Source organism: Scleropages formosus, chromosome 4 (genome assembly GCF_900964775.1).
Source record: "Scleropages formosus chromosome 4, fSclFor1.1, whole genome shotgun sequence".
Taxonomy (NCBI): Eukaryota; Metazoa; Chordata; class Actinopteri; order Osteoglossiformes; family Osteoglossidae; genus Scleropages; species Scleropages formosus.
In genome coordinates, this window is record NC_041809.1 from 23,624,677 (window position 1) to 23,652,331 (window position 27,655).

The 27,655-nt window shown below is 42.1% G+C and overlaps 2 protein-coding genes across 12 annotated transcripts in view; one reads left to right on the forward strand and one right to left on the reverse strand.

Annotated features, from left to right (window-relative positions):
* The window catches only part of synj1 (synaptojanin 1), a 28,019-nt gene extending 20,595 nt beyond the window's left edge, over positions 1-7,424 (reverse strand). For 6 of the 10 annotated variants that reach the window (XM_029250905.1, XM_018755375.2, XM_018755379.2 and 3 more), the window contains exons 1-6: positions 7,333-7,423; positions 6,131-6,293; positions 4,950-5,036; positions 1,432-1,699; positions 890-1,115; positions 532-615 (exon numbers count right to left, since the gene is read on the reverse strand). In XM_029250905.1, the coding sequence (XP_029106738.1) occupies positions 532-615; positions 890-1,115; positions 1,432-1,699; positions 4,950-5,036; positions 6,131-6,254 (789 nt within the window). In that variant the 5' untranslated portion in view covers positions 6,255-6,293; positions 7,333-7,423. Of the gene's footprint in view, positions 1-531; positions 616-889; positions 1,116-1,431; positions 1,700-4,949; positions 5,037-6,130; positions 6,294-7,206 lie in introns of all 10 variants that reach the window. The other 4 variants (XM_018755374.2, XM_018755372.2, XM_018755380.2 and 1 more) reach the window with 2 other exon arrangements.
* Positions 7,425-9,031: 1,607 nt separating this feature from the next.
* LOC108936084 (solute carrier family 46 member 3) lies at positions 9,032-15,255 on the forward strand. Of its 2 annotated transcripts, none has more exons than XM_018755145.2 (6): positions 9,032-9,182; positions 10,177-10,394; positions 10,708-11,578; positions 12,695-12,778; positions 12,871-13,027; positions 14,662-15,255. In XM_018755145.2, the coding sequence occupies exons 2-6, from the start codon at positions 10,203-10,205 to the stop codon at positions 14,759-14,761; spliced, it is 1,404 nt and encodes a 467-aa protein (XP_018610661.1). In that variant the 5' UTR covers positions 9,032-9,182; positions 10,177-10,202; the 3' UTR covers positions 14,762-15,255. The 2 variants fall into 2 exon arrangements, with proteins under 2 accessions (XP_018610661.1, XP_018610662.1); XM_018755146.2 differs by having other exon boundaries at positions 10,180-10,394.
* The last annotated feature ends 12,400 nt before the right edge of the window (positions 15,256-27,655 follow it).

Sequence of the window (27,655 nt, forward strand, 5' to 3'; positions counted from 1 at the left end):
GTACATTTTGAGCCAAAAAATAAAAGCAGGACAGGTCTACAAAATAATAGGAAGACCAAAAGGGGAAAGAACAAATTCTGTAACTCCAGCAAGCAGCAGCCACCTGAGTCTTACCACATAAAACTCTTGCAACAGAGAAGGCATCACCAAATATATCACATGAAAATGCCAACATAAAATTTTTTTTTCTTGCACTAATATTTAAACGGGGGGATATGTGCAAACTCCACATCAACCTAGATCAAATCCTTGTCTAATACCACCATCCAGGAACTCAGAGGCAGCAATGCTATAAATTATAACGCCTCGTCCTCCACTTAGCTTGCAAGCATCACCTTTTATTTATGAAAATAAACTGAAGTTTGGGAGACAAGACACTATGGAGTGATACTATGCTGAACATCAATTCAGGTTATTTTAAAATTACATTAACAAAACATTAACAAAAGGAGAAATTAATAATTCCGCTTAGTGTTAGAAGCTTCATGTATAGTACCATGATACATTTAATCAATGGAAACTGGCTGTTACCTGAATTCCAGGCTGCTCCCAGAATAGAGGTATAGAGCCACGGATTTGAATAAAGGAAGACACCTTGTCATCCAGGAAAATGACCTATAGAGCAAACAAAATATCAGTTCTCAGAAGTGTCATTGAATACGATCATATAAAAAGGCACCATTGAACTGAAAAGCTGACGCTCCACCACAACTCAGCTGGTAAACAACCACTGATTATGAGGGCAATCGAGGACCTGAATGACAATGTAAAATGAAGGTAAAGGCATTCACCGAATTAAGAAAACCAGGCAGTGCCATTACATCACAGATTACTGCCTAAATAGGAATCCTCTTTTCCACCATAGTATCCCTGTGGCACATTTTCCTACCTGCTCAGTCTCCACAAAGTTGGCCACCTGACCATCATCATTGGTGCCACGCACATTAAAGCGGGTGCCAGCCCTCTCAGAGCTGAGCCGGGAAATGACACAGGCCTTGGCCTGCTTGTGGCCTGCATAGATGGTACGGATCTCCACCCCACCACACATGAGTCGCAGCAGCCAGTCATCACAGCTGACCCCGTAGTGCTTCAAGTGGAGATGCAATGATTGATTCCTACAGCAAGACATGGGGATTCCGACTCATACAGTACCTCCTGTCAGCAGTTCTCCTGACTCATACTGAAAATGGAATGCACCCCAGTTTCTTTCAGAAACAAAAACAAATCAGCCCAGAACATAACTCAGCTCGACTACTATAGCAGTCACACTATGTAAAAGTTACTGTAAGGTCAATGCACCAGAAGAGAAAAGCATAACATTTACCAAATTTTAAACTTCTTTGTTTAGTCTCTACTTTTGTATTTGCATTTCTTATAAGCTGACATCTACTGTAAACTGGCACATTTAAAAAAGCAAGAAAGGAAACAAACCAGAAAAAGCGGTTGTCTGTCATGTCTTCCTTGATTCTGCGGTGGGCATTTAGACTTAGGTCCATGCTGACCCCAGTGGAGGACCAGGCAAAGTAGAAATTCCCTGAATTCAAGACCTTGCGCACATCTGAGATCCGGTCTTCATCTGAAGGATCATTACGCAGGGACACAAACTCTGTAGCAGTTACTCGGAAGACCTCAGAATCCTGGACCTTCCCCACAGAACTACAACCTGACACCACAACCAGGCTATGGAGCATGGCGTCCCCTATGTGGCGAGAGAAGAAAAGAACAAAGGCAGAGTGTAATTTAATCGTGATCTGAAACTTGTCTTTTGCGACCATAAGTTCACCCACTATTCAGGAAAAAAGAAAATGACAGCCACCATGTGTTGATTAAAAACAATATTCCCCACTCACATCGGTACATTTAATGAGGAGAATGTTGGTTTTGTCCTTAATGTAAAAACAAACCGTTGTCTACTTCCTGTCCTGAAGTTGGATTATAACATCATGTGGTATCACAGATTTTACCTTAATCTGTTTACTTGGCATTTCCTCCAGTTTTGATAAAATCTTTAATGCCTTAGCAAGGGCAAAGAGGCAAGACCAGCTACCCTGAGTAAGACCTTGATGTGAACATACTCTCATCCCTCACATTAATGAAAAATTGTAATAATGGCTTATGGAAATATATATCCTTTCATTCATATAATGGGTCTATATACAGTACAGTGGCACTTTTGCCTGTTATGTGGTCATTTTATTTATATAAATGTTCTTTCCATGACTCTGACAAAGACCCAACAGACAGTACAAGCACACGCCTGCAGTAAACAACATACAAGTCATTCTTGACAACAATTTCCATCCTCAGTTATTGGTTCAGAGCAGTCATTCAACAAAAGAGAAATGAAATGGAACATGGAATAGACACTCATGCGAGCATTTCAGAAAATTACAGAATACAACAAGTGAGATTAACTATGTGCAGAAACTTAATGTACAAGAAAACTTGGGAGAACAACATTCTGCCAATTTGATAATCTCAATCACAACTATCAATTAATGTCAATGGACTATCACAACTGAAACAACACACTCATTATTAGCAGCAGAATTAATTCATTCAACAGATGCTTCTCTCTATAGCAACTGATGGTGTAAGCTACTTACAATTATTTAACCATTTATACAGCAGGGTCATATTTTCCAGATAAATTCACTCACACACACACACACAAACACACGCACACAGTCTGAAACCACTTGTCCCATGTGGGGCCGCGGGGAGCTGGAGCCTAACGTGGCAACACAGGGTGTAAGACTGGAGGAGGAGGGGACACACCCAGGATGGGACGCCAGTCCGTCGCAAGGCACCCCAAGCAGAACTTGAACCCCCAGACCCACCAGAGAGCAAGACCCGGTCAAACCCACTGTGCCACTGCACCCCCACCAGAGAAATTCAGTTTACATTTATATTTTTTCATTTAGATGATGCTTTTCTCCAAAAAGACTTACAATGTTAAGGTACTTACAATTATTTACCCATTTATGCATCTGGGTAATTTTACTGGAGAAATTTATGTACCTTGCTCAAGGGTACTACAGCTGGAGGTGAGAACTGAACTTGCAATGTTTGGGTCCTAAGGCAGAAGCTCTAACCACTATGTATATGTCTCCTGTCCTGTCATGCTATCAGGTGGCCCCAGGTGTGTTCCCTGTATATAGTGCTGTGAAAAAGTATTTGCCCCACCCTGATTTTTTCTGTTTTTGTATATATCTCATACGAAATTGTTTCAGGAAAAATAAAAAAGTAACATAAAAGAAAGGCAACCTAAGTAAACACAAAATACAGTTTTTAAATGATGTTTTTTATTGAAGCAAAAAAGTTATCCAATACCAACTGGGCCTGTGTGAAAATGTATTTGCCCCCGTAGTAAATTTCCCCAAATCTATGAAACTGCATTCATAATGGGTTTTAGCTGGACTAGACTCAACCAGCTCTGATTACTGCCAGCCCTGTTCACTCAAATCAACACTTATAGAGAACTTTTTCAACAGCATGAAGTTGATTAAAAGGTCTTACCTAGTAACACACTATGCCAAAGTTGAAAGAAATTCTAGAAATGATGAAGAAGAAGGTGATTGAAATACATCAGTCAGGGAAGGGTTAGAAAGCTATTTCAAAGGCTCTGGGACTCCCAAGAACCACAGTGAGTGCTATTATCTCCAACTGGAAAAAACTCTGCACAGTAGTGAACCTTCCCAGGAATGGCTGACCTTCCAAAATTCTACCAAGAGCACAGTGACGACTCATCCAGAAAGTCACAAAAGAGTCAAGGACAACATCGAAGGAACTACAGGCCTTTCTTGCATCAATAAAGGTCACTATTCATGACTTCACTATCGGAAAGAAATGGGGCAAAAATGGCATCCACAGAAGAGTGACGAGGCCTGTCTGAATTTTGCCAAAACACACCTTGATGATCCTCAAACCTTTTGGGAGAATGTTCTGTGGACTGATGAGTCAAAAGTGGAACTGTTTGGAAGACAGGGGTCCCATTACATCTGGCATAAACCAAACACCGAATTCCACAAAAAGAACATCGTACCTATGGTCAAGCATGGTGGTGGCAGTGTAATGGTGTGGGGGTGATTTGCTGCTTCAGGGCCTGGGCAACTTGCAATAATTGAGGAGAATATGAATTCTGCTCTCTACCAGAAAATCCTAAAGAAGAATGTCCAGTCTTCAGTCCATAAGTTGAAACTCAAGAGGAACTAGATTATGCGGCAAGACAATGATCCAAAGCACATGAGTAAATCCACCTCTGAATGGCTCAAAAAAGCTAAATTAAAGTTTTGGCGTGGCTGACTCAAAGCCCTACCACGAACCCAATTGAGATACTGTGGCAGGACCTTAAATGGGCAGTTCATGCTCAAAAACCCTCCAATGTGGCTTAACCAAATCAGTTCTGCAAAAACAAAAAAAAATACTGGGCCAAAATTCCACCACAGTGCTGTAAAAGACTGCTCTCCAGTTATTGGAAATGTTTGGTTGCAGTTATTGCTGCCAAAGGTAGCACAACCAGATTTTAAGTTTAAGGGGACAATTAGTTTTTCCACATGAGTGATAGGTGTTGGATAACTTTTGCTTCAATTAAAAAAATTCAATACTGTATTCTGTGTTTACTCAGGTTGCCTTTGTTTTAAGTTGTATTTTGTATGAAGATCTAAAACAATTTAGTATGAGATACACACAAAAACAGAAGAAATCAGGATGGGGCAAAGCACTTTAAGTACATTTTTCAAAGATTATTTTTGACAATTTTATTTGTGCTATTAAAGAAATGACTCAAGCGACAATACTGAAGAAGTGTACCTCCCTCCTAGCTTCATGATGCCACACACACCACCATGCACATGTGTGACAACCATATTAAGGCAAATTAACCCCACTCAGTGTGGGGCGGGAGCACTAATGGTCATTCTTTTTTGGGTTTGTGCACATTAACTTACCTAGATTGAGCCGGAGGACACCTAAAATTCCATATGCATCCAGCATTTTGGTGTATGTGTTCTTAATTGCTTCCTTCTCAGCTGCAGCTGAAGACAGAAATGGACAAAAATGGATGAAAAATCCAATAACAAACAGTGTAGTGCTTCATGGAAATGACTGCACCTGTGACATAAATTAATAAAAAAGGTTTGTTTCATTTTTGGCATACAGTTAACGGTAGCAGGAAAATGTATCAACGAATTTCAATATTATTCAGATAAAGGTGCTACTAAATGCTGTAACTTTGTGTTTCTGGACAATCTTTGAATTTTATATCGCCAGAAGAAAGAAAGGTCTGTTTGGGCATTTCTCAAGTATTCTGTCATTTACAGTACACAGATATTTTAGTTACATCCATATTATTAAATTTATGGAATAATAATTTTTAATAACTAAAATTATAGTAACTAGAAACCATAACTGGATTATTAAAATCAAGAGGGGCCACAAATGATTAAGACTAGGAGGAAGTCATTAAACAAACCTAACTAGGTCTTTCACAACAATACATGACACATTGTCCCTTCAGTGCAAGAGCAAAGCACAGGCAAAATATATTCAAATGAATACTGATTGTGTAACATGTTGGCATAAGAAATTTTAAATTGTAAATTAAATTTTCCGGCAAACCCTGCAACCTTGAGAGCACAAAGTCGTGTTGGAAAAGGAGCACCTCGGTGACATGTGCCATGGTGGGAGGTTTTAGGAAAGGCAGCGAGTTTCAGATGGCTGGCACATTAACACCTGCCGCAGCAACATTGCACCATACGGGGGGGGGGACAGGACAACAACTGGCATTGAAAGTACCAGAGAAGATATTCCAGTCATCTACACAATCAGGAAAGTGCTGTGGGTTTAAGGACAGCCGAATCCATTAAAAGCACGGAAAGCTCAAAACAGAATACGCCGGAAAAAGGTGAAAGATTGTGCTGAAAGAGACCCAATTTATTAAAATCTGTTGATAAGTAAGGACTGCCTTTTTTTTTTTTAACCTGGGAGCTGAATGATATTTCCCCAGCAAGCAGCACAGGTCTGGGTGAACAATTAGGCCACAGCAGTTAAGGTTAATAAGAACTAGTGAAGGTTAAACTGATCCCTCATCAGATGTTAAAAAGGTCATAGGCAAAGGAACAACCCTTACACAGCACAGCGACGGCTCCAGACTCGAACAGAAGGCATTCCTCACGGTTCCTGGTTTCCACGATGACACTGTATAGAGGTGGATCCAGTTTGTGGTAAATGCGATACCCTTTGCTGAAGGCCATTGCTTATCTCCTGGGACGTCTGCACCGATGAAGGGACACCTGAACGAGAGAGGGGAGACGAATGAGCGCCGGGACACAGCGGTTTCTCCTAGAAAAAGGGGATCCCTGCGCCTTCCCGCTTGTCACGCCACGGATGCAGAGAGATCGGGAAGTGCGTGCAGGGTGCTTGTTGAGGCCTGCACTCCTGGACATCCTCCCGATGACAGCAGAGAAACAAGAAACATGGAATTAGCGAAGTGACATGCATACGCTACACAGACAGAGTACACAGAACACACTGCAGGGCCCGTCTGGAGCCATAGAAGTCGCTGTCTGTCTGTCGTGGTCGTCAGTCGATGAGACACAGAGTCTGACAACTATACGTTTATTAAAACCGACAATCCTGGCTGGGTACCTCACCTGACCTCAAACCCTGAGATAAAACATGTTTATCTGCGAAAAGCAACAATAATAATAACAAAATGCTAACATTCATTGTAAAAGCAGCTGGATTTCCGGGCCGCGACAGGACAGGTCCCAGCCAGATTAGATAAGAACCGTCCCGTCACGCGTGCGAAAAGAAAAGGGCAAAACGCGGCGGACAACACAAACGAAAACCGAATTCCAAAACTTAGGTCAAGAACTTGTGTGATGCTTATGGCTATAAATAGGAAAGGGATGAGGCGCTGCTAATCGGCATGATCATGGAGAATTAAAAAGATGGTAAGGAGGAGGAGTCGTGGTGACATGATTGTTCAGACTCAGAACCTAGCTCTCTAAAATATATCCCCACCGGCGGTTCCAGTTACGAGTCCAAATCACCGTCTTATTTTGAAGGTTACTGACTAATGATCCTGTCTTTTGTCACATTATCCGTGTGAGAAGTCTTCCGGCATCTTTTTTTTCCCTAAAATACCAGATTATCGTGTTCTGTTAGCCCGCTAGCCGTCTCTCGCGTCTCTCGCGTCTCTACCTTCTGGTCCAGCTTTATGACATCCGATCCGATCCGGCGTAAGAAAACAGAGTCAGGCCTCAGCACGACACACAAGCTCCGCCGGATTTCTACATGACCGTCATGACAGTGAGGGTCTGCCGCTACCTGCTCTACTGTCCTTCGCCCACGGAGTCTTCGAACCGGGAACGCGCAAAGCAACACCACGAACGGCCCTCCCACTGCGCTTCCCGACTGTTGCGTCCGTACCGGAGCTCCACCGCGCAGTCGCGCTAAACAGCGACACCTGGAGGTCGGAGGGAAACACAACCATTGAGCGCCCGTGTCAGAGAGAAGTGCGCGCACGCACCGCACCGCAACGTAGTGGGATATCAGCGAGCGGCGATATCACGAATATAGATTTATTTGTGCATATATACATATCAGAAAGCGTCAGATCAGCTCTGAGGGCATTAAATAACCTCTGAAGGGAGCTGGCAGGAACTGTATGAACTTCCACAGCGATGCCTCTGCTAAAACAACTGTGTGGAATAGGTGTAGTAAAAACGTTGGGAGGTTGTGTCGATCCGGGGTTCATACAAGCCTAACGTGTCCCCGAGTATTTGTGTCTAACTCAGCTGAGCATTCCAAAGAAGGAACATTACCTTAGTGTGGTAGTGGGGCTTTTGTCTCAGTGGACCCCAGAGCTATGTGGCCTGGAGCTTGTTGCTCCTTTTAGGCTCTCCCATGGTGAACAGGTGAACGGGTCTGATGGAGAGTCCAGACAAAGAAAAGTCCATATAGATCTCCATGAGTGGTCAATAAAAAGCTAAGTTCATCCTGCTTGGATCAGGGTTACCTGGACCTACCCTTGGAGTGAGGCCTGCTGGTGTGTTCACCACCGAGCACCTTATTGCCAAGTGACCTGAAATAGCGATGTGGAGCTTTGTGGGCTCACAACCCGCAAAGTAAAGGATAGAGGTTGGGTGCAATACATGCCCATTGGTGGTACACCTAGTAAGGAGCCTGGTATTCCAGCAGAGAATCAGCATTGCTGCTCCTCTAGATCAAGAGGAGTCAGCTGAGGAGGTTCATGCATGTAATTACACTGTTTACATTGCACTATCTCTGTTGATCATTACATTTATTCATTTATCTTACAATGTTAAAGTACTTACAATTATTTACCCATTTATACAGCTGGGTAACTTTAACAGGTGCAATATAGGGTTAGCTCCTTGCTCTAGGGTACTACAGCCAGAGGTGGGAACCAAACCTACAACCTACAAAGGGAGTAGGTCTAACCACTACTGTACCAGCTGTTTCTGTACCAATACCCAACAAGTTATGCCCATGGTTTAGGTTATGAAATACCAAAAGTAAATATTGTTCAATAAAATTGTTCATCTTAAAATATATTTTGTAGTGAACTTATGCAATTTTTTTTAACCTAAGAAAAATTATTCAAATCTCTTTAAAAGCCTTAAAACCTCAAGGCCACAAATGAAGCGGACAAATTTTGAGTTGCACGTTTAATGCAAATATCATTCAAGTAAATGTGTTTTCTATGGGAATAAAACAAAATAAATATTATTTGTGGAAAACCCCAATGTTGAAGAGCGGCAAGGTAAAGTGTGAAAGGGGAAGACTGACTTTTCATGTAAATTTCCTGGTTCTCTTTAACAACCGTTCCTCATCAGTTACCCGAGTCAGTTCCACAACAATGTCTAAACACCGCACAGTTCAACGGCTCCGCACAGCCAGCCAGGCCACGCGACCCTCTTGTGACTGAAGGGGGCTTCAGCCACTGAGACACCGACATCATTTTGGAAACAGCGAGGCCCGTCCAATCAGGAGGCGCAAGGCGCAGTATTAGGAAGCGCATGTTTCGTAACTCTCAACCGAAGGCAAATGGCTGCGCGATAAAGGCGACTAGAGGAGGAGTAGGGATACACTCAGGGTAACTGCGATGCCGGTCACAGAACACCCCTACACTACCCACCGTACGCATCATTAAGGTAAGTAATCCTCCGCGTTTTAGTGTCGGTTCCGTGCTGTGAAATGTGACGCCTAAATATGAACCAGTGGGACTATTTAATGAACCCGATATTCCACTTGTTCTAGGTCGCAGTGTCATTTAATTTCTCGTTTTATTCCTTGTTTGTGTTGTGTTACCCGATTATGACGCTGCTGGTTACATAGACTGCGTTTAGCTGCAGCCCGTGGCCTGTAATGTCCTTCTTGTCAATTTTTGTTCTCTCATGTCAGATTTGTAGACAGCCGCCGGCGTGAATTAGTTCGTGCGCTTACATTTTTTTACATTGCACGCTTTTAAAAAGTTTTATAAATTTGCTACTGATCCACAATTCACTTTAACCAATTTGAAAATAAGACCTAGTACTTTACTGTAAAATGTATGTAGGCTTTGTTTAATTAAACATTTAGATTAGTCTGAGTTACATGTCAGAATTGTTTTGAACGTGTCACGTGTTTAGATTAATAATATCGAATTTTCTATTGATCTAGTTAAAAGTTTGTGCATTTACAAAAAATACTTAATGAGGAGAAAGGTACATGTGGACTCTTCTTTAAAGCACGTATATAAACACATGTATAACTTTCTTGCAACAAGAGGAGCTAGATGTATTTAATAGGATATTTTGCCGTTCCGTAATCTAGAAACTTAGGCTTTAAAAATGTACGTGTACTAAGTTCCTTTAAAAGATTAAAAAAGCCAAATCAGCTCGTGATTACAAGGAAACTCAGAAAGCCGGAAAAATGACACAGCTGTTTAATAATGAGTAAATCATTAATTGCAAGCATGCAAACTGTGACTGTAATTCATTTCGGAGAAAAAAAGTGTACGTTTAAGTAAACAGATAATTATAATACTAATATTGATCTACAAAATGGTTCTTAAGTCATTGGTAATACTAACCTCTAAACTATATTACACATGATGATGAGATGCTGGTATAACTCCGAACATCAGACTTTTCCTTGAATTTCCAGCAGAAGTACAAGCCTCCCGAGGAAGAATGGTGGGTTTGTACCTGGTGGAACCTGTCCTTGCCATCTACGCTTTTAGCACTTTCCTGACCTTTCCGCTAGTGCCGCAGTACATTTACCGACGCCTTTGGCAAGATCTGACCAACACCACGTATTCTACTGATGATGATGGCTCCAGATGCATTTCGAACAGCAGCATCAACCACACCAACAAACATGAGGTACTTATTCATGAAGGAACTTATAGACAACATAATACATATTAAACTGCATCGCTTAATGGGTTGGAAAGTTTTTATACTTTCATATATGACAAAAGCCTCTCTTGTGATGTCTTTGGTCTTAGAGTTTGAACACCTGTTATTCTATATTCAGGATTCTCACACTACTGTTTAACAATTTTCATTTTTGATTGTTCACTACTTCCCCTTTTGAAGAATAAAGAGTGCTTATGTTTCTTTAGATTGTGTTATGTTTGGCTTAGGCTATGTTACATATCCCTGTTCAAGCAGTGTGCTTCTTGTACTTTCACAGGAGGTACAGAAGGCGGCTTCCTTGTTCTCTCTGTACAGCGAACTGTCCTCCATCATCCCCAGCCTCATTGTAACCCTCCTGCTGGTGGCATACAGTGACTACAGGGGTCGCAAGATTACCATCATCTTACCTGTTGTGGGCTTCCTGCTGTACGCAGTTGCCTTCCTGGCCATTTCTTTTTTCGAGCTCAACATCTACCTACTCATCATGGCCAGCTGTATCTCGTCCATGTTTGGGGGCTATGCGACCATGCTGGGTGGCTGCTTCTCCTATGTTGCTGACCGGTGTGATGACAAGAAGACAAAAACCCTGCGCATGGCTGCTGTGGACATGGTGCTGGGACTGCTTTCCGGCGTGGCATCCCTGTGCACAGGCTACTTCTTAAGGGCAGCTGGTTTCAACTGGCCCATCTTCACTGCATTCTTGTTTCAAGGAGTCAACCTGTTGTATGCCGTATTTGTACTGGAGGAGACTGTGAAGTTACCTGATCTCATGACTGTCAGTGGTCCATTACACATCTCCTTACAGAAGCTGGGCTCTGCTATATACCAAATTTTTGCATTAGCAAGTCCAAGGACAAAGACCCTGCTTGTCTTAATGCTCCTCATCTTTTTCACCTTCTCATTTTCCTTTGTGGGAAGCCTGTCCATAGTCACATTGTATGAGCTGAATGAGCCACTCTGCTGGAGTGAGATTCTCATTGGCTATGGCTCAGCCCTCTCTACTTTTGTGTTCCTCACCAGCTTCATTGGAGTCTTTGTCTTCTCTCGCTTCCTACCCAACGTAGCAATCGTCTTCATTGGCCTACTGTCTGTCGTGGCTGGGCTGATCATGACTGCCTTCGCCAAAACTACCTTGGTCATGTTCCTTGGTAGGAGATCCTTCCTTTTTTGTTGTCTGGGTGTTTTTAAATGCCATGGAGAAAGTGTTGATTCTTGGAGAGACATTTAGATTGCCTCCATCTGGAGTCCCGTTCCTCACTTGTACCCTTAGACTTACCTCTTGTTGTTGCGGTAATAATTATTTGCCGTTTACAGTGTGGTGATAAGAACAAATCCTACACCTTTCATAGGCAATGATTTTTCATGCCTGAGTTAGGAAGTCATAGCCTAACAGAGTATAGTGGAATAAAGTTAACCTTAATTTGTACAGATTCCTTCCCCCCCTATATTAAACCTTCTATTTTGGAGTAAAAAGGGAGAAAGAATGAGTTTTATGGTCACTATTGCATGTAAATGTATGGCTATAAACAGTCTGAGTTTTTCTTAGATAAGTCTGCTAAGCAAACAAGTATGCATTCACTGCAGCCTTATGAACTCGATGTTTGTCCTGACTAACCCGCAGTAACTAGTGTCCTTAAAATATTTGGCTCAGGAAGCCTTTATGACAATTTCAGATGTTTGAGTGTGTCCTTAGAAACCAGTCTATATTTTACATTTATTCATTTAGCAGACACTTTTCTCCAAAGCGGTGTACATCTCGTAGAAAATACAATTTGTGCATTACATTAGGAGAAAGAGACATGGCTGCAGATGTGAGTCTTAAGTACACTTAGTTTGTTTCCTGTACCATATGCATCGATGTTCATCACACAAGTAGCTGCATAAAACTTTGCCAGAATATTGAAGATTCCTAATCACCTTCCTAGCTAGTCCCCCCCCGCTGTGAGATGTACCAGTAATTGTGCTGTAGCTGATACAGTTATATCATGGTAGTTGTTTTTGTTACTTCCTTTTATAACACTTATTACATAACATAAACCTGTATTTAGGTTACTCATCTGTATAATGATGAATAATAATGTTTTTATTTATCAATTATGTTATCTTAAAGATGTATGAATGCAGCATATTTCTTTCAATATTCATGTTGATTAAGAATAACAAAATTTTTAATTTAGTTAAAAAGTTCCTGTAACAGAGAAAATGGAGAAACGTATGTACGAAGCAATGTGTTACATGTGAACCTGTGTGGTTGTTTTCCACAGCCAGAGTGCCAATGCTCTTGTCTGTTATGCCTGCCCCAGTCCTGCGCTCTATGATGTCCAGCATTGTGTCAAAGACTGAACAAGGTAAGTGGTTTACTTTGAGAGTAAGGAGTTGAGGGAGTAGGTCTCTCACTGAGACAATGGACTGTGGCTAAATGCCTTCTTCCACTTTACAGGAGCACTTTTTGCATGCGTGGCCTGCCTGGAGAGTCTAAGCACCAACGTGGCCGTAGCAGTCTTCAGCAGCATCTATGCTGCCACTGTGGCCTGGTTCCCAGGCTTTTGCTTCTTGCTGGGAGGACTGTTATGTCTGTTCCCCATCAGCATGCTGGGGTGAGTGATGTTTCACTTTTCCACTATGTGCCATTATTCATCCGTCTTGAGTTGACATGCGTAATATAATATTCCAAAGTGTCTCTTCTGTGTGGCTGCATCTATCTAATGGAGCTGGTGCTAACCATTAGAAATTTGCAGCCTTTATATTATTTCAGCTCAAGTACACAACATGCCTTGGGTACACACACACATTTTCAGAACCGCTTGTCCCATACGGGGTCGCGGGGAACCGGAGCCTACCCGGTAACACAGGGCATAAGGCCGGAGGGGGAGGGGACACACCCAGGACAAGACGCCAGTCCGTCGCAAGGCACCCCAAGCGGGACTCGAACCCCAGACCCACTGGAGAGCAGGACCGCGGTCCAACCCACTGTGCCACCGCGCCCCCTCTAGGGAAAAAACAGCCAATGTAAATTGACACAACCCACAAGAAGCAATTAGGTTGAAATATTATGTTCAATATAGTGAGTAATATTCACGTGTGTTCATGTAGTAGTTGCATAGTGTAGTCAAACATGCCTTGGGTACTTGTTGAATATTTGGTGTTTACTTCTGTAATACAGATCCAGGCCTTGGTTCCTTTGTGTATGTCTGTTGCGTGCTGTTCAACTGCACCTCAGACATTTTCAGAAGGATCTTTGTGTTTTAGGTTTTCACAATTGAGACTCTTGCCTTTTGCAGACCCCAGTTTAGCCTAATGGGCTTGCAGCTGGACTTGTAGTCATGGACTTGCTATCTGAAAGTTACTGGTTGAAGGCACACACACCGCTACTGCTGTAATACTCTGAATTATTGTAGTAGCAGCAGGCTTAGTGGTGTAAAACTGTAAGCTAGGTTGGATGAAAGCATCAGCTACGCAAGGAATAAATAGTAGTAATAATGACAATTTCAGAATTTGTCTGGAGCAAAATGCCAGGGTATACACTGGTTTCTCAGGACCTAGTTTGGATAACAACATGGTAGTTCGCTGGCAAATTACCACAGTGCCCTGATGAAATTTACACATGTATAAATACTGATAATATGATTTTAACTGCCCTTAAGGTCGTTTAAAGAAAACACTTGAGTAAAGTAAATATGACGATCACTTTGGACTTTTAAAAACACTCAACACTCTGAGGTCATAAAAGCAGTGTGCCCCTGCCAAGTTGTCAGTTCCTCTTCTTCAAGCAGTCAAAGAGCTGTAACTGAAACCCTGTCCTCTGAAAGCCCAGTGACTGCTGGGGTGTTTCCTCTTTAGTTGGACTTGAGCTATATGGCGTGAGTGCTCCAGCGTATTAATGTTTCAGCCGGTTGTACCACCCATGACACAGAAATACCGTGGTGTCAGGTAGCACAAGACATATTGTGAAATACCAGCTTTGACATGCCATTTGCGTTTTGCTTGTGTTGTGAAGTCTCGATGTGCCCTCTCAAAACAGCACGAGCGCATGCTTTCAAAGGTTCTCCAACGTTGGCACAGCTGCTGTGCTCAGAGATTTGGTTGATTGCACACATACAGGAGACTCAGACCGCTTGATGGTTTGTACTTGATAGTTCCTCACCCAGCCCCCCAGTCCCAGGCATTGCTGCTCATGCTTCTTCCAGAAATTGCTGACTCACAAAGCCCTTATCTCACCTACCCCATGCAGCGCGGTGTGGCTCCTGGGCCCGGACAGTCGTGAGGAGGCGGAGAGGCTCATTGCTGAAGAGGAGTCCCTCGATGCAAATAACAGCACACCTATTATATGATGGCCTGAAAGGGAACCAGCGCAGCTGGACTTCCTCAGTTTCTGAGTTTCACTGAAAATAAGTGTGGTTTTTGCAGTTTCATTTTTAATTTTGGCAAAACAGCTGTGAATCATGGAGTAATTTGGCCACACCGTTTGGCTTTTAGTTAAAAAATTTTAACAAAAATATTATTATTGTTTACAATGACAGCTTTCAAATTTAATAATCTGTCTTTTGTAGTTGTTCCTTATTTTTTGCTGTGATCCACCTGCTTTTATAGAAGCACTTTTGCAAGTTTATTGCAACTATAACTTGAATAAGGTTAGAGCAGATTGATACTTGTATGCAAACTTTTGTGATCATATGCATTTAAATAATACTCTGATGAAAACTGGTTTTTAATCATTTGTGTTATATTACATAACTGAAAATTTCTCCACAGACTTCCAGTTAACTTTATGTAGTGTTATCAGCCCACACACCTTATTCACCAAGGTGACTTGCACTGTTAGATACACTACTTACAATGGGTACTCATCCATACATCAGTGAAACACACTCTCTCTGTGTCACTCACACACTATGGGTGAATCTGAACAGCATGTCTATGGGAGGAAACCAGAGCACCCAGAGGAAACCCGCCCAAACACAGGGAGAGCATGCAAACTCCACACAGACCGAGGAGGGATCAAACTCACATCTTCTTGCACCAGTCAGGCGCTGTGAGACAGCAGCACTACTCGCTGTGCCACCATGCCACTGTTTACATTAAATGTGATGCAAAGCCATAAATAATGCAAATTTCAGATTTTCATGTTACAGTTGCACTCTTTCTGGGCTATTCAGTGTAATCAAATGTAATTAGTCTTTTGGTGTTTGGGGTCCAGCAGGATTTGATTTGAAATGTAAAAGATAGGATTGTGTTAGAAGGGTTTATGTATGCATTACTGCCATTGCTCTGCAAGTAATTTTATGAATTAGTTTTTTTGCATATATGCTGCATTTCTTGGATTTATGTTTCTATTTACTGTATATATAGTTACAAATCTTGCCTTCTGTTGGGGAACTTTTCAGTTTTTTTGTTTTGGAAAAAAGCATCTGCTAACAAATAAATTACACGTAAATACGCACATATTTATAGGTGCATATTTATAGACATTTGTAGACAGGAATTGTTGACACCTGTATTTCATGTCTTCCTTCTTATTTCGTTGAAGAGATTTTATTTTCTCATTATGTTTTTATTTTAAAAACTTGTGTGTGTTTGGTGTTCTCCAAACCAAAGGCATGTCATTTTAATGTCTTTTTAATTAATTTTTCACAGCACTTCTGAGGCCTGAGAGTATGGAGTAACAGGGTACGTATGGGATAAATGAAGTGTTTCCCACCAGGATCTATGCTAGCAAGTTAGCAAGCAGTTTGTGAAATGCATGACTTGGGCAAATGACTGGTATACAAGTAAGGTGAATTTCTGAGTAGATCCACTAAATCTATTTTACATTTATTCACTGAGATGACACTTTTCTCCAAAGCAACTTGCAGTGTTAAGGTACCTACAATCATTTACCTATTTGAACAGCTGGGTAAATTTACTGGAGCCATTTAGGGTAAGTACCTTGGTCAAGGATACTATAGCCAGAGGTAGGATTCAAGGCCTCTAACCTTTGAGTCCAATGCGTAACCACTACTCTACCAGCTTTCCCTGGATTTTTTTTTCTGTGCTCTGAGAGAGCTGCTGTAATTAGTATTAATCTTTGTGGAGAAATAAAGACTCATGTCCCTTCTTGTGTTGTGAGTTCAATATTAATGCCTTGTTACTGAGCAGGTAAAGTGTTTGTAGAACATAAAGTGTGTTTTTTTTTTTTTTTTCCAGAGAAATTTTCTCTTGCCAGGACCCAATGTTATATTCTACCACCAGGTGTCAGGCTCGGTGAAGGAAGTAACCCAGAACTGTTTCAATGGTCTGCTTTGATCCATTTTGCACACACAGAAACACACACACAAAAGCAAGCAAGCCACTTGTCCCAAGTGGGGTCGTGGAGAACCGGAGCCTAACCCCGTGTAAGGCTGGAGAAGGAGGGGACACACCCAGGATGGGACGCCAGTCCCTCACAAGGCACCCCAAGGAGGACTCAAACCCCAGAGAGCAGGACCCGGCCAAGCCTGCTGCACCACCGTGCTCCCGTCCATTTTCTACTTCAGTCTATTTTCGTACTTATTTATTTTGACAGAAGAATATAACACATTTTACATGTACATTTATTCATTTAGCAGACACTTTTCTCCAAAGCAACATACAGCTCATAGAAAATACAGTGTGTGCATTACATTAGCAGAGAGACTTAGATGCAGACTGATTCTAAAGTACAGTTAGTTTGTTGAACCAATGTACATCACACGAGTAGCTGCATAAAACTTTATCCAAACACTGATGATTTGTAATCATCTTCATAATATTCTTTTTTTTTTTTTTTTCAATAAATGTAAACCTTTACGTTACGGGAGTAGCTGTGTGAAGGTTTATCCGTTGTTTAATAGATATGACCTCAAATTTACAGCGCATGAACATTTACATATTACATGAACATGGGTGAAGTGAGTCCAGATGAGGTGAGTTTTAAGATCCTTTTTAAATGTCGACAGAGATTCGGCAGTTGTGAGTGACAGGGGGAGGTCATTCTACCACATCGGCGACAGAACTGAGAACCTTTGTGCTTTTAATTCCAAAATATTAACTTGACTCACATAAATCAAAGGGCAACATCTGATTTCCTTGCTCTTTCAGATTCTCTTTGTGAATCTTATATATACTCCATATATTTACATCTCATATCATTTGGCACAAATACCTTTGTATTTTCAATCAGTTAGATATGCTGCTACTTATGTTATGTCATTAGTTAAAAAAAAAATTACTCTGTCAACTCCATGGTAGTTATTGGTGTAATTTACATTCATTCACTTAGCAGATGCTTTTCTCCAAAGCAACTTACAATGGATACTATGTAGTCTTATCAGCCCACACACCTTATTAACCAAGGTAACTTACACTGCTAGATACACTACTACGATGGGTCACTCATCTACACATCAGTGAAACACACTCTCTCTGTAACATTCACACTCTAGGGGGGATCCTGAACAGCATGTCCTTAGACTGTGGGAGGAAACCAGAGCACCCAGAGGAAACCCATGCAGACACAGGGAGAACATGCAAACTCCACACAGACTGAGCAGGGATTGAACCCATGTTCTCTTACACCACCCAGGGACTGTGAGACAACAGCACTACTCACTGTGCCCCCATGCTACACCATATATACCGTACGCTAGAGTACAGAGTACGTGTACACACACACACACACACACACACACACACACACACACACACACACACACACACACACACACACACACACACACACACACACTTTCAGAACCACTTGCCCCATACGGGGTCACGGGGAACCGGAGCCTACCCAGCAACACAAGGCGTAAGGCCAGAGGGGGAAGGGGACACACCCAGGACGGGACGCCAGTCCGCCACAAGGCACCCCAAGCGGGACTTGAACCCCAGACCCACCGGACAGCAGGACCGCAGTCCAACCCACTGCGCCACCGCACCCCCTTGGTTTACAGAGTATCATCAGACAAATTACTTTGAGTTATTCATCGCTTTGAAAAATGTGTCTGATGAATAAATAAATAGTGTAGTGTGTAAATGTAAATGTCTATCCCTAGTGTGTTGTTCTAATGGGGGAAGTACAATCTTGTTGTGATGACATGATGCCATCCATATATTTATCCCAAGCTGATGATGTTCGAATGAGGGAATTAGAATGACCTGAGACTGTGTATGCAGTCATACACGTTATTGAAATGTCTGAAAAATTGAAAATTACAGAAATCACAGGTATCTTGCAAGTGCTCTATTGGTCCCCATGTCAGCCTGCAATACATATAAGAGATTTAAGAATGAGAATGTGGTCTGTGGGGTACCAATTCTATCAATTCCTGTCAACAGGTTTTTTTCTTTCACAGTGGTCTACAGTGGAAAGTACCATTGCAGGTTGCTTGGAAAAATAGTTTTTTCTCTAAAAATGTTTTTTTGGTTAAGGTCAAATTTTAAACGCTGACGGTGATGTTTAGGTTGATTGGCTCAGCACTAGATCGGCAAAAACTCAAAGATGATAAAACATTTTTAAGTTTCTGTTCTATTTCTCCCACATGAATGTCCTTGCTTCGTTCTCAGCTCTACCAGACACCTCGCAGCAGAGTAAATCCTGTCTGAAGAGCTCCCCTGTTCACCCCGTCACCACTGCGCTGCGATAACTGACAAGCCCTGCCCATGCTCAACAATAGGCTTGTTCATTACTGGCCCGTCTCCAGAGAGCCCAGTCCACTGCGGGCCAAGCGTCTTGGCCCATGTGTTGATCTTTGTGTTGATTTGGATCTACCGCATGGCCTTGGTGGGAAAGAGGTGTTGAGGAATTGAAAGGGTGTTGGCTTCTTTAGAGACAAGCCCTGCCTGCCATGCCCTCTCTCAAGCGGCTTTGCTTTTCTGAAGTTTTATTCCATTCAACATTTTACTCCATTCTCTAGGCAGTGGAATGGATCCAGCAGCTCTGTGGGAACTTTTTATGACTATGTTTGTGACATGGTGAAATAATTTTCATATGACATACATTCAGATACAGTCATACCTTCTGGCATGTGTTGGATGTTCATAAGGGTCTAAAACACAGAATGAGATCTCATGGAGGAGGGAGATCCATCATGCAAGTACCGTATCAGGCTGCATTTTGAACAAATAACTCTTCTGTCCACCTTTCAAGACCATCAGCAATGGTAATATTCTAGAATGCTGTGGTGCTCTCTGTTGTTTTTTATTTTTGTGTTGTACCAGATTTTACTGCTAGCAATTACCACTAGGACTTTTGACATTGCTGTTGAAATTCGAACAGTCAACTGTGTATTTTCAACATGTGTAAAATCACACCGCTACTATAAGAAAATATATAGATGACTACCATTTACCACTTGAAATATAAAATGTTGTTTTTCAATTGGGAAATTCAAAAAGAATATTATTTATTAGTTAATAAATAGTAGGTAAATAAATGCAAAGACTGAAGGTGCCCTCATCTATGGTAACTGACATTTTCTGTGACATAACAAGCACTGCAAATACATATTGTTGCACCCTCCTCGGCGCAACGAGGATCACCTACGGCGGATTAGGGAATGACCGCATAAAAGGTCGTTCTTGAGCACACTGAAGCTTGGAACCTTGTTCAGCCCTGATCATCGCTCCAGTGTGCTACTTGAATCCTTACCGTTCCTGTTCCACCCGTCCTCAACCCTGTTCTCCCGTCTCCTTTCCCTTCTCTCTCTGGATCTCTTGGTTTCCACAAACTCCTGCTTGTTTCACGGATTACGGCTTTCGGATTGTCCCTGGCAACATTTGTGCATCGGCTACCCTTGGATTGTCTTGTGACCACAGCTTTTGGATTCCCCTTTTGAACCCCGACGCGCCGCACTTGGGTCCGACGGCTTCCTTCCGTTGTGACACCGTGACACATATTATATAGCGCAGTATTTGCAAATCAACTGATTTTCAATGCGGACAAAATTTTGACAAGTACACATACATATACATTCAAACAAATATATATGGTTCTCTCCTTCTGTTGATGTAGCACATTTATTGTAATTTGGAGAAAAGCATCTGCTAAATGAATAAATATAAATGTAAATATCTATATAGGGGGGCACGGTGGTGCAGTGGGTTGGACTGGGTCCTGCTCTCCAGTGGGTCTGGGGTTCGAGTCCCGCTTGGGGTGCCTTGCGACGGACTGGCATTCCATCCTGGGTGTGTCCCCTCCCCCTCCAGCCTTACGCCCTGTGTTGCTGGGTTAAGCTCCGGTTCCCCGCGACCCTGTATGGGACAAGCGGTTCAGAAAGTGTGCGTGTGTGTGTGTAAGTAAATATCTATGTCCCATGAAACAAAGAATGTACCCTGTTCATGTAATCATACACACATGGAAATTCCAGATACTGTGGCAAGCTGTATTTTTGTTGACAGACATAACTTTTTTAGAAGGCCATGGCTGCCACAGTGGCTGCTGGGGTTTTCAGGAAGCAGGAGCACCCCGGTTCACTGTGGAGCCCTTTTCCGGCCCATAAACGCTGTATTTATTTAACAACTCCTGGCCCGATATGCTCGGCTTCCTAAAATACCACTCCCCTATTGAAAAACAAAATGCTGAGCAGTGATGGACAGCCTGATTGCCTGTCTCTCCAGGAGTGACTGCCTGTGACTGCATGAGCTTGGCTACCATACTGGATTGTGCATTCAGCTAATATGTCACAAGATAGTCAGCTTGATGGCTGTAAGTGGCACTAGACTGCATGCTATTCATAATGTTTGTGGCAATGCATGTTTCCAGGATTTTGTTTCACAGCTTGACTAACCATCTAGTTTGGAATTGAAGTTTAATTTTTGGAAAATTGCCCAAATCCTGTGGGATGTCCTGGTATATTATGATATGAAAAAATACATTTTGTGATTAAAATGAGCACTGCGTTCTAGACAACTCTTCAAGGGTTTACTGTAATATTAAACCTGAATGTTTCTGTAAAAATGATCAATCCTTCAACTGAACAAATCAGACTTGTTGAGTGCATTCACATTGCAATATTGAACTTCTTTCTGCTCTTATAGAGACCATGCCAAAGTGCATTGGCAAGACATTTGGAAAAAAGTTTTGCAAGCCACTCTTTAACATCTCACAAGGCTTATTCCAAGATCACATTCATTTTTAGGTGAACTGAGGTCATGCATCTCAAAAGTAGGGCTAATTGTAATGCGACAGCGTCTTCAACAAACCATGTGGCGAGGCTGGGGGTCCGAGATAAAGAATCGGGGTAAAGGAAAGTGGTGGGATGATGGATTGGTTTCTGGATTCCAAACTGTGGCTTTGCACGACTGACGCCACTTGATTTTCCTCACCATCGGTATCAGCAAGGGTCTGTGCTGTCGCTCACACGCGCCACCATTGCCGCAGACTCCTTCTTTCTCTTCCTCCCTACCCCGTAGACCCGGATGCCACCCAGAGGATCAAAGAATGCATGCTCCCCAGCAAACTGCAGGACACTTTGCCCTGCTTGGAAACATCTGGGACTGTTTGGGCACAGCTGTAGGGGCCTGCCCACACCCACAAAACCACCAAAGCTTGGGCTTGGCCCACGTGTGGAGAGCTCTGTGTCACGTAAGGTGCACATGTGCCTATTCCCAGGAGCACGGCTGCAGAGTGGAGTCACCTCCAGGCAAATATGGATGCAATGGTTCCTGTTGTGCCCAGACTTGGGATGGAGCCACACAATGATTAATCATGTTCTTGATCCTCCTGGTTCATCCTTGGGGGATAATTTCATAAGGTGTGGGACAAGAAAGCTACTTGTTTCTTATGCATAGCTGTATTCCTCTAACAAAAATGTAAAGACAATAAATGGACGTATTTTACGGGGAAATAAATGAAAATAAAAAACTGGACAATGTAATGACATGTAGAAATGTTGACACTTCTAATTCATACCTTCTGCCGCAGGACTGCACTAGTACAGTTTGACTGCAGTCTCATCTTCTTCCAGAGAAGATACTGTCTGTATTTATGGGATCACACAGCCCTTAAAAGATAGCATGCTGTCTTCCTCACAAAGCAGCGCTGAGCATATATTGCTTTTGTTTTTAGTGAAAGATTTATTTTTTCTCTTTTTTATTTTTATTTTTTCTCGTAAGTTTGAGCATTCACTAGAATTCCCCAAAGTTAGCATTTGGCACATTCCAAGAAAAATTTCTACCAGTCTTGTTTGTATTTAGCTGGTGCTTTAGCAGAGGATGACTATTTTATCCTGCACCCATAATTACAGTACTCCCTTGTCCCAGAGTGCTGTGCTGTCAGGGCCTGTAATCACTTGCCGCGTGGCTCCCGAAACACACCCGCAGTAGGAGGGCTACCACTCGCAGCCTTACTGTCTCTCTGGAACTCACAAACAGCCATCTGAAGAGCATCAGTCAGTTACACTCTTACCTGCAACTCTTGTGATCATAAGTACCTCTCTCAAGCCATCTCAAGGGTACTTAAGGTTACAGTAGAGTCACTCCTGAGACTTTTGGTCACAGAGCCTTGAGGTCAGTGATCCACAACCTTAACCTCCATGCCACCTAGTGTGGCTCCTTAACCTTCTCACGCTGTCATATTCCTGGAACAAAGCACTACTAGGAGAGCGAACGAAAAAATTTAGTTTTATCTCTCTGCTTTGACAAGCATCCCCATCCTGCACAACCCCCACTGAAACACGCACACTCAGACACCCACTCCTGCTCTCCAAGGACAGTCACTGATCCATGACGGAATGTTATTGTCTTCTCATATCCCATATTACCCATTTCTGAAGAGGGCAGAAGAGGAGGCCTGAAGTAATCTTTTTCTGACATGGTGTTTCCACTGCAGCCCTTCTTCGTAATTTGTTTTAAAAACAGGGCTCTTCTGCAATGTTGGTTCAGCGATGCATTTTTTTCTTTAAATATGAATGCTCTCTTGAAGGACAGCCGAGGTCAAAGAACTTGGCAATTCTGGATGTCGCCTGGTGGCGCTCCTTCTCCAGGCTGCCAATAGCTATTACAGCTTTTCAAGAACAAAGGAGCGAGAGGCTCTTTGCTGAGGATCCTGCTGCACATCCTGCAACCCCCTCCAACCACTCATAATTTCCGGGTAAGCGCAGCTCTGCTACTCAGACGTTGGCCTTTTCCCCAAATCCCACAGTGCCACTCTGATGGAGGCACACAGGTGTCAGCTCCTCATTTATTCCACACAGCACTGGGGATTTTATTAAGGGCAATCATTTTCAGCTGCAGGTTTACAGAAGTACATACCTGTAAAACCCCAGTCCCCTTTCTCTGCTGCTCCCAGTCATGTTCCCTAGTAATCCTGCATCCACCAGAATTATCTTTATGTTGTTTCCTTGTATGAAAAAGTTTCTCCATTTTCAGAAGTGTTTTTTTTTTTAACCTTGGGTCCGTGCCAAAGCCCACTTCCTCAACTTCGACCTCCCCAGTCCCCAGCTCCCCAGCTGCACCGGAACGCCTGCGTTTCATATTTTCAGACAAGACAATATTGCCTAGCTGGTGCTAATGGAAATCACGCCATTCCCAGATTGGACAAGCTGGAAGCAAGGTGGTTTCCTGAAGGACTTGGACAGCTCTCGCTTTTTGACAACTGATGGTGAAATACTGTAGCAGTGCGCAATGGAACACATTAAGTGGGAATCTAACAGTTGATTTAGTAAGAATTCTTGATTTGCTGAGATTCCTTCACAATGCAGAATAGCTGTGGCTATTTTTTTTTAAACAAATCTGAGAAAAACATTGTTTTACAAGGAACTTGTGTTTATGTTGTGTATTTTTTACCTTGTAGAAGCAATGATGAAGTACAATTTGTTCAGCCTGCTGTTTTGAGCTTTTAAGGTATTCGTCCTTTTATAAAAATTCTCTCTGCATCATTCTTTCGACATAATTTGTCTTTTTCTTAGCCTTTTTATGGTGTTAAAATAGTTTTTGGATGGTTTTCAGTTATGTTTACCAAAACATTGCAAGAACGTTTATACAAAGGCAAACCAAGTCGCATCAACAGCAGACACCATTTTAACTGAAATGAGATTCCCCAAAACAAGGATTAACAGCACATTTTATCTACTTGAACAGTATAATCCTAAAAATATGGTTTGGCTTCTGGATTTGTACAGCATTTCCAGGAAAATTCAGAAACAGAAAGGGAGATCTCTGTAATTTCACATAGGACCTAGATGGCAATGACAGAGTTAAATGTTCAAGAAATGAGATATATAGTAGACTGAATACAAGTCAGAATTCTTGAAGATACATATAGTTGCTCAACAACAATTACAGAGCCCAGTACTTCCTAGCACTCTACATGTTTTGTGAGCTTCTCAAGATGTTTCTGTCTCACCTGCATGATGGCAAAGTGCAAAGAGAAGAAGAAAGCCGTTTCATCAAGCGTAGCTGGATGGAGGTCAGTGGGTTGAGAAATTCACGGAGAGCTATAAAATACCTCTCCCATTCCTTATTAGTGCTGGGTTAGAAGTCTTTCGGTCTGCTATAAGTGTTCACTGGGTAGTGCTCACCTTTGCTTTGCTAGGTCACTTCATTATGCATTGATTTTTTCTCTGCTTTAGAGGGTGAAAACTTTTTTAGAATCCTTTTGTGAGTGTTAACCTAATCTTCAGTAGTATTTAAAAGTCTCTGTATCACAGTCAGTGGCCATAGTTTCTTTTTCACTCATTAAGTCATCTGGAAGTTGGCAGTTGTCACAGTTGTGAAGAAATTCACCACCTCATCGTTGAAGAGAACATTCTACTGCTTGATTCAAGGGGATGATGCACATCTACAGCACCACTGACATACTGCAGGCAGATGGTAATTTACAGTCCTACATTACAAGTTTCTCCTCTTGCTTGCAATTATGGAAATAACAGATGTGAGGACAAAGAAATATATACTATTTCAAATCAAATAACAAATTTTAGGGTGGCATGATGGACCAGCGGGTAGTGCAGGCACTTGAGATCAGTCTGGATCTGGAGTTCTCCTAGTGTTTGTGTGGGTTTCTTTTGGGTGCTCTTGTTTCTTCCCACAGTCCAAAGATATGCATTTTAGGTGAATTGATGATGCTAAATTACCCCTTCTGTGTATATGTGTGTGAATGAGTGTGTGTTTGATTGCCTTGTGAGTGAAAGGATCCTGACCAGGGTGTTTGCTGCTTCTAGGATAGGCTCCTGACCACCACCACACGTTATTGAACCAGTAGTTACTGATAATGGATGAGAGAATGGATGGGTGGGTACTGTATCCTATAGTATCCTTAAATTTTTCTTTATTTACTGTACTGTACATTTGTCTGTGGTCTATTCTCACTTTCTTTTCAGTTAAATCTTAGATATTTAAATGCATATTCTGTACAATAAACATTATCTATTACATTTATATATAGCCGCTGCTCAATAACTACACAACTTCTAAGCACGCCTGAGCATCCAAGTAGAGTAGCATCACACCGCAGCCAATATTAGAACTAACGTTCAATCATTTTCATGCCGACCAATTTGATGAAACTCTAAAGTCTTCATTTTTGGATCAGATCCTGCGTAATATAGGAGATGAGATCATAATTATTATTTTATTTTTTGTCAAGCCTTTTTTTTTAGAATTCTCCTGTTCTCCTTCTCTACTGCAAATATAGCAAAAGACCTGAAAGAAAAATTAATGATGCCATACAGACCCCTTCTCCTATGCCGGAGATTTCCACACAATGCTTTTCATGGTCTTTCTGTTCATAGAATGGGTAATGTCTTCTGCTTTAAAATAAGGAGCATGTCACCCTATTATCTCAAGCTCCTGCTGTAATAAAATCAGCCTTCTGCTGCCTTCCTGGACAGCAGCAGCAGGTGCTTGGTGAGATAACATTGTCAAGGAAAAGAAAGCCGTGTGCAAGGTGGGACTGGCCCTTTTGTTTGATCCTAGGACAGTGTCCAGCCATTCTGTATTCCAGATTATGTACATTTGTACAGTCTTAACACATGTGCACTTACCTCCCTCCCACAGAAGTCAGCCAAAAAGATGTCAGAGATTGCACACAACAAAGATCTGGTAGTTGCAGATGGATTGCAGTTCTTGATATGAAATATTTAAATGTCATGCAAGGATTATCTCATCACCCTGGACTTTCACTTATGTCTTTTTGCGGTGGTTTGCATTCATCAGTATCCCAAGCTATCATCTGATGGGAGATGATATCTGGAATCTGAAGAATAGCAGTGACCAGCTGAAAAACAACAGCAGAAATTAGAGAAAAAATAGTGAATCCACAGTTGAGGTAACAAGAGCATCTACCGATGACCCAGGTTTTCTGCTTTGACCATATTTGACAATGACACAGGATGCCAAAAGTACTATTGATCAGGCAAAACCAACATAGTTATATTCTAACTTTGTATATCTGTATCACTATTGAGTTTTATGAAATCAGAAAATGCTTATTTAGTTTTTCTTCATTTCTTAGTCCATCAGGGAATCTGAACTTTGTTGTAAACAATACTGACAATGGGACACTAGAGTAAGACCACAGGACTAGGACCATCCTTGTAACTGGAAAGGTGAGGAGCCCCAGTGCTTCCAAGCCAATGGCCCTGCTGTAATTGCTTTCTGTCACCGGCAATGCACCATGGGATGAAGTAGGTTAGGTTCTGGTCACTTCCCTTCCACTTCCTTTGTCCCCAGGGGCCAGGGACTATTCATAGTACGTGCCTGCCTTCTGTTGGAGTGCTATGGTGTGAGGCACATCTTGTTCCAACACATGTTTCCTCTGTCCTCAAAAACTCAGTCACCTACCTCACCTTGCAATCAGTTTTCTGTAGGAGACTTCCTTCTATTAGCTAACTTATGATGATTCCTAGAATTTCCTTGATCTGCTCTGCACCTGGTGGTGTATTTCACTTTCCATTGTATGAAAAAAGGTGTGTGTATGTCTGGCCGATGATAAAGTGAGGAAAATGCAGGGGGTGGTCATAGGTTGAGAGTTTTCAGTTCACACCCAGTTTCTATGTGTGCCTTTTTGCTTTCATGAGTATTTCATGGAAAATATGTCACCATGACTGATGTGTGCGCTGAAGAAGTGGCCAATTAGAGACACTGTTTTACCAGTCATAAAACAAAAATTCCTATTTTAATGCTTAAAGCAAAGACACACACTAAGACCACTTGTCACAAGCAGTCACACCCAGGAGAGGATGTCAGTCCATCACAAGGTACCCTCAGTGGGACTTGAACCCCAGACC

Coding starts and splice junctions, on each gene's coding strand:
- LOC108936084 (XM_018755145.2), top strand. CDS start 10,203: ATGGTGGGTTTGTACCTGGTGGAACCTGTCCTTGCCATCTACGCTTTT. Junction 12,779..12,870: donor TGTGTCAAAGACTGAACAAG/GTAAGTGGTTTA, acceptor TCCACTTTACAG/GAGCACTTTTTGCATGCGTG. Junction 13,028..14,661: donor TTCCCCATCAGCATGCTGGG/GTGAGTGATGTT, acceptor TACCCCATGCAG/CGCGGTGTGGCTCCTGGGCC.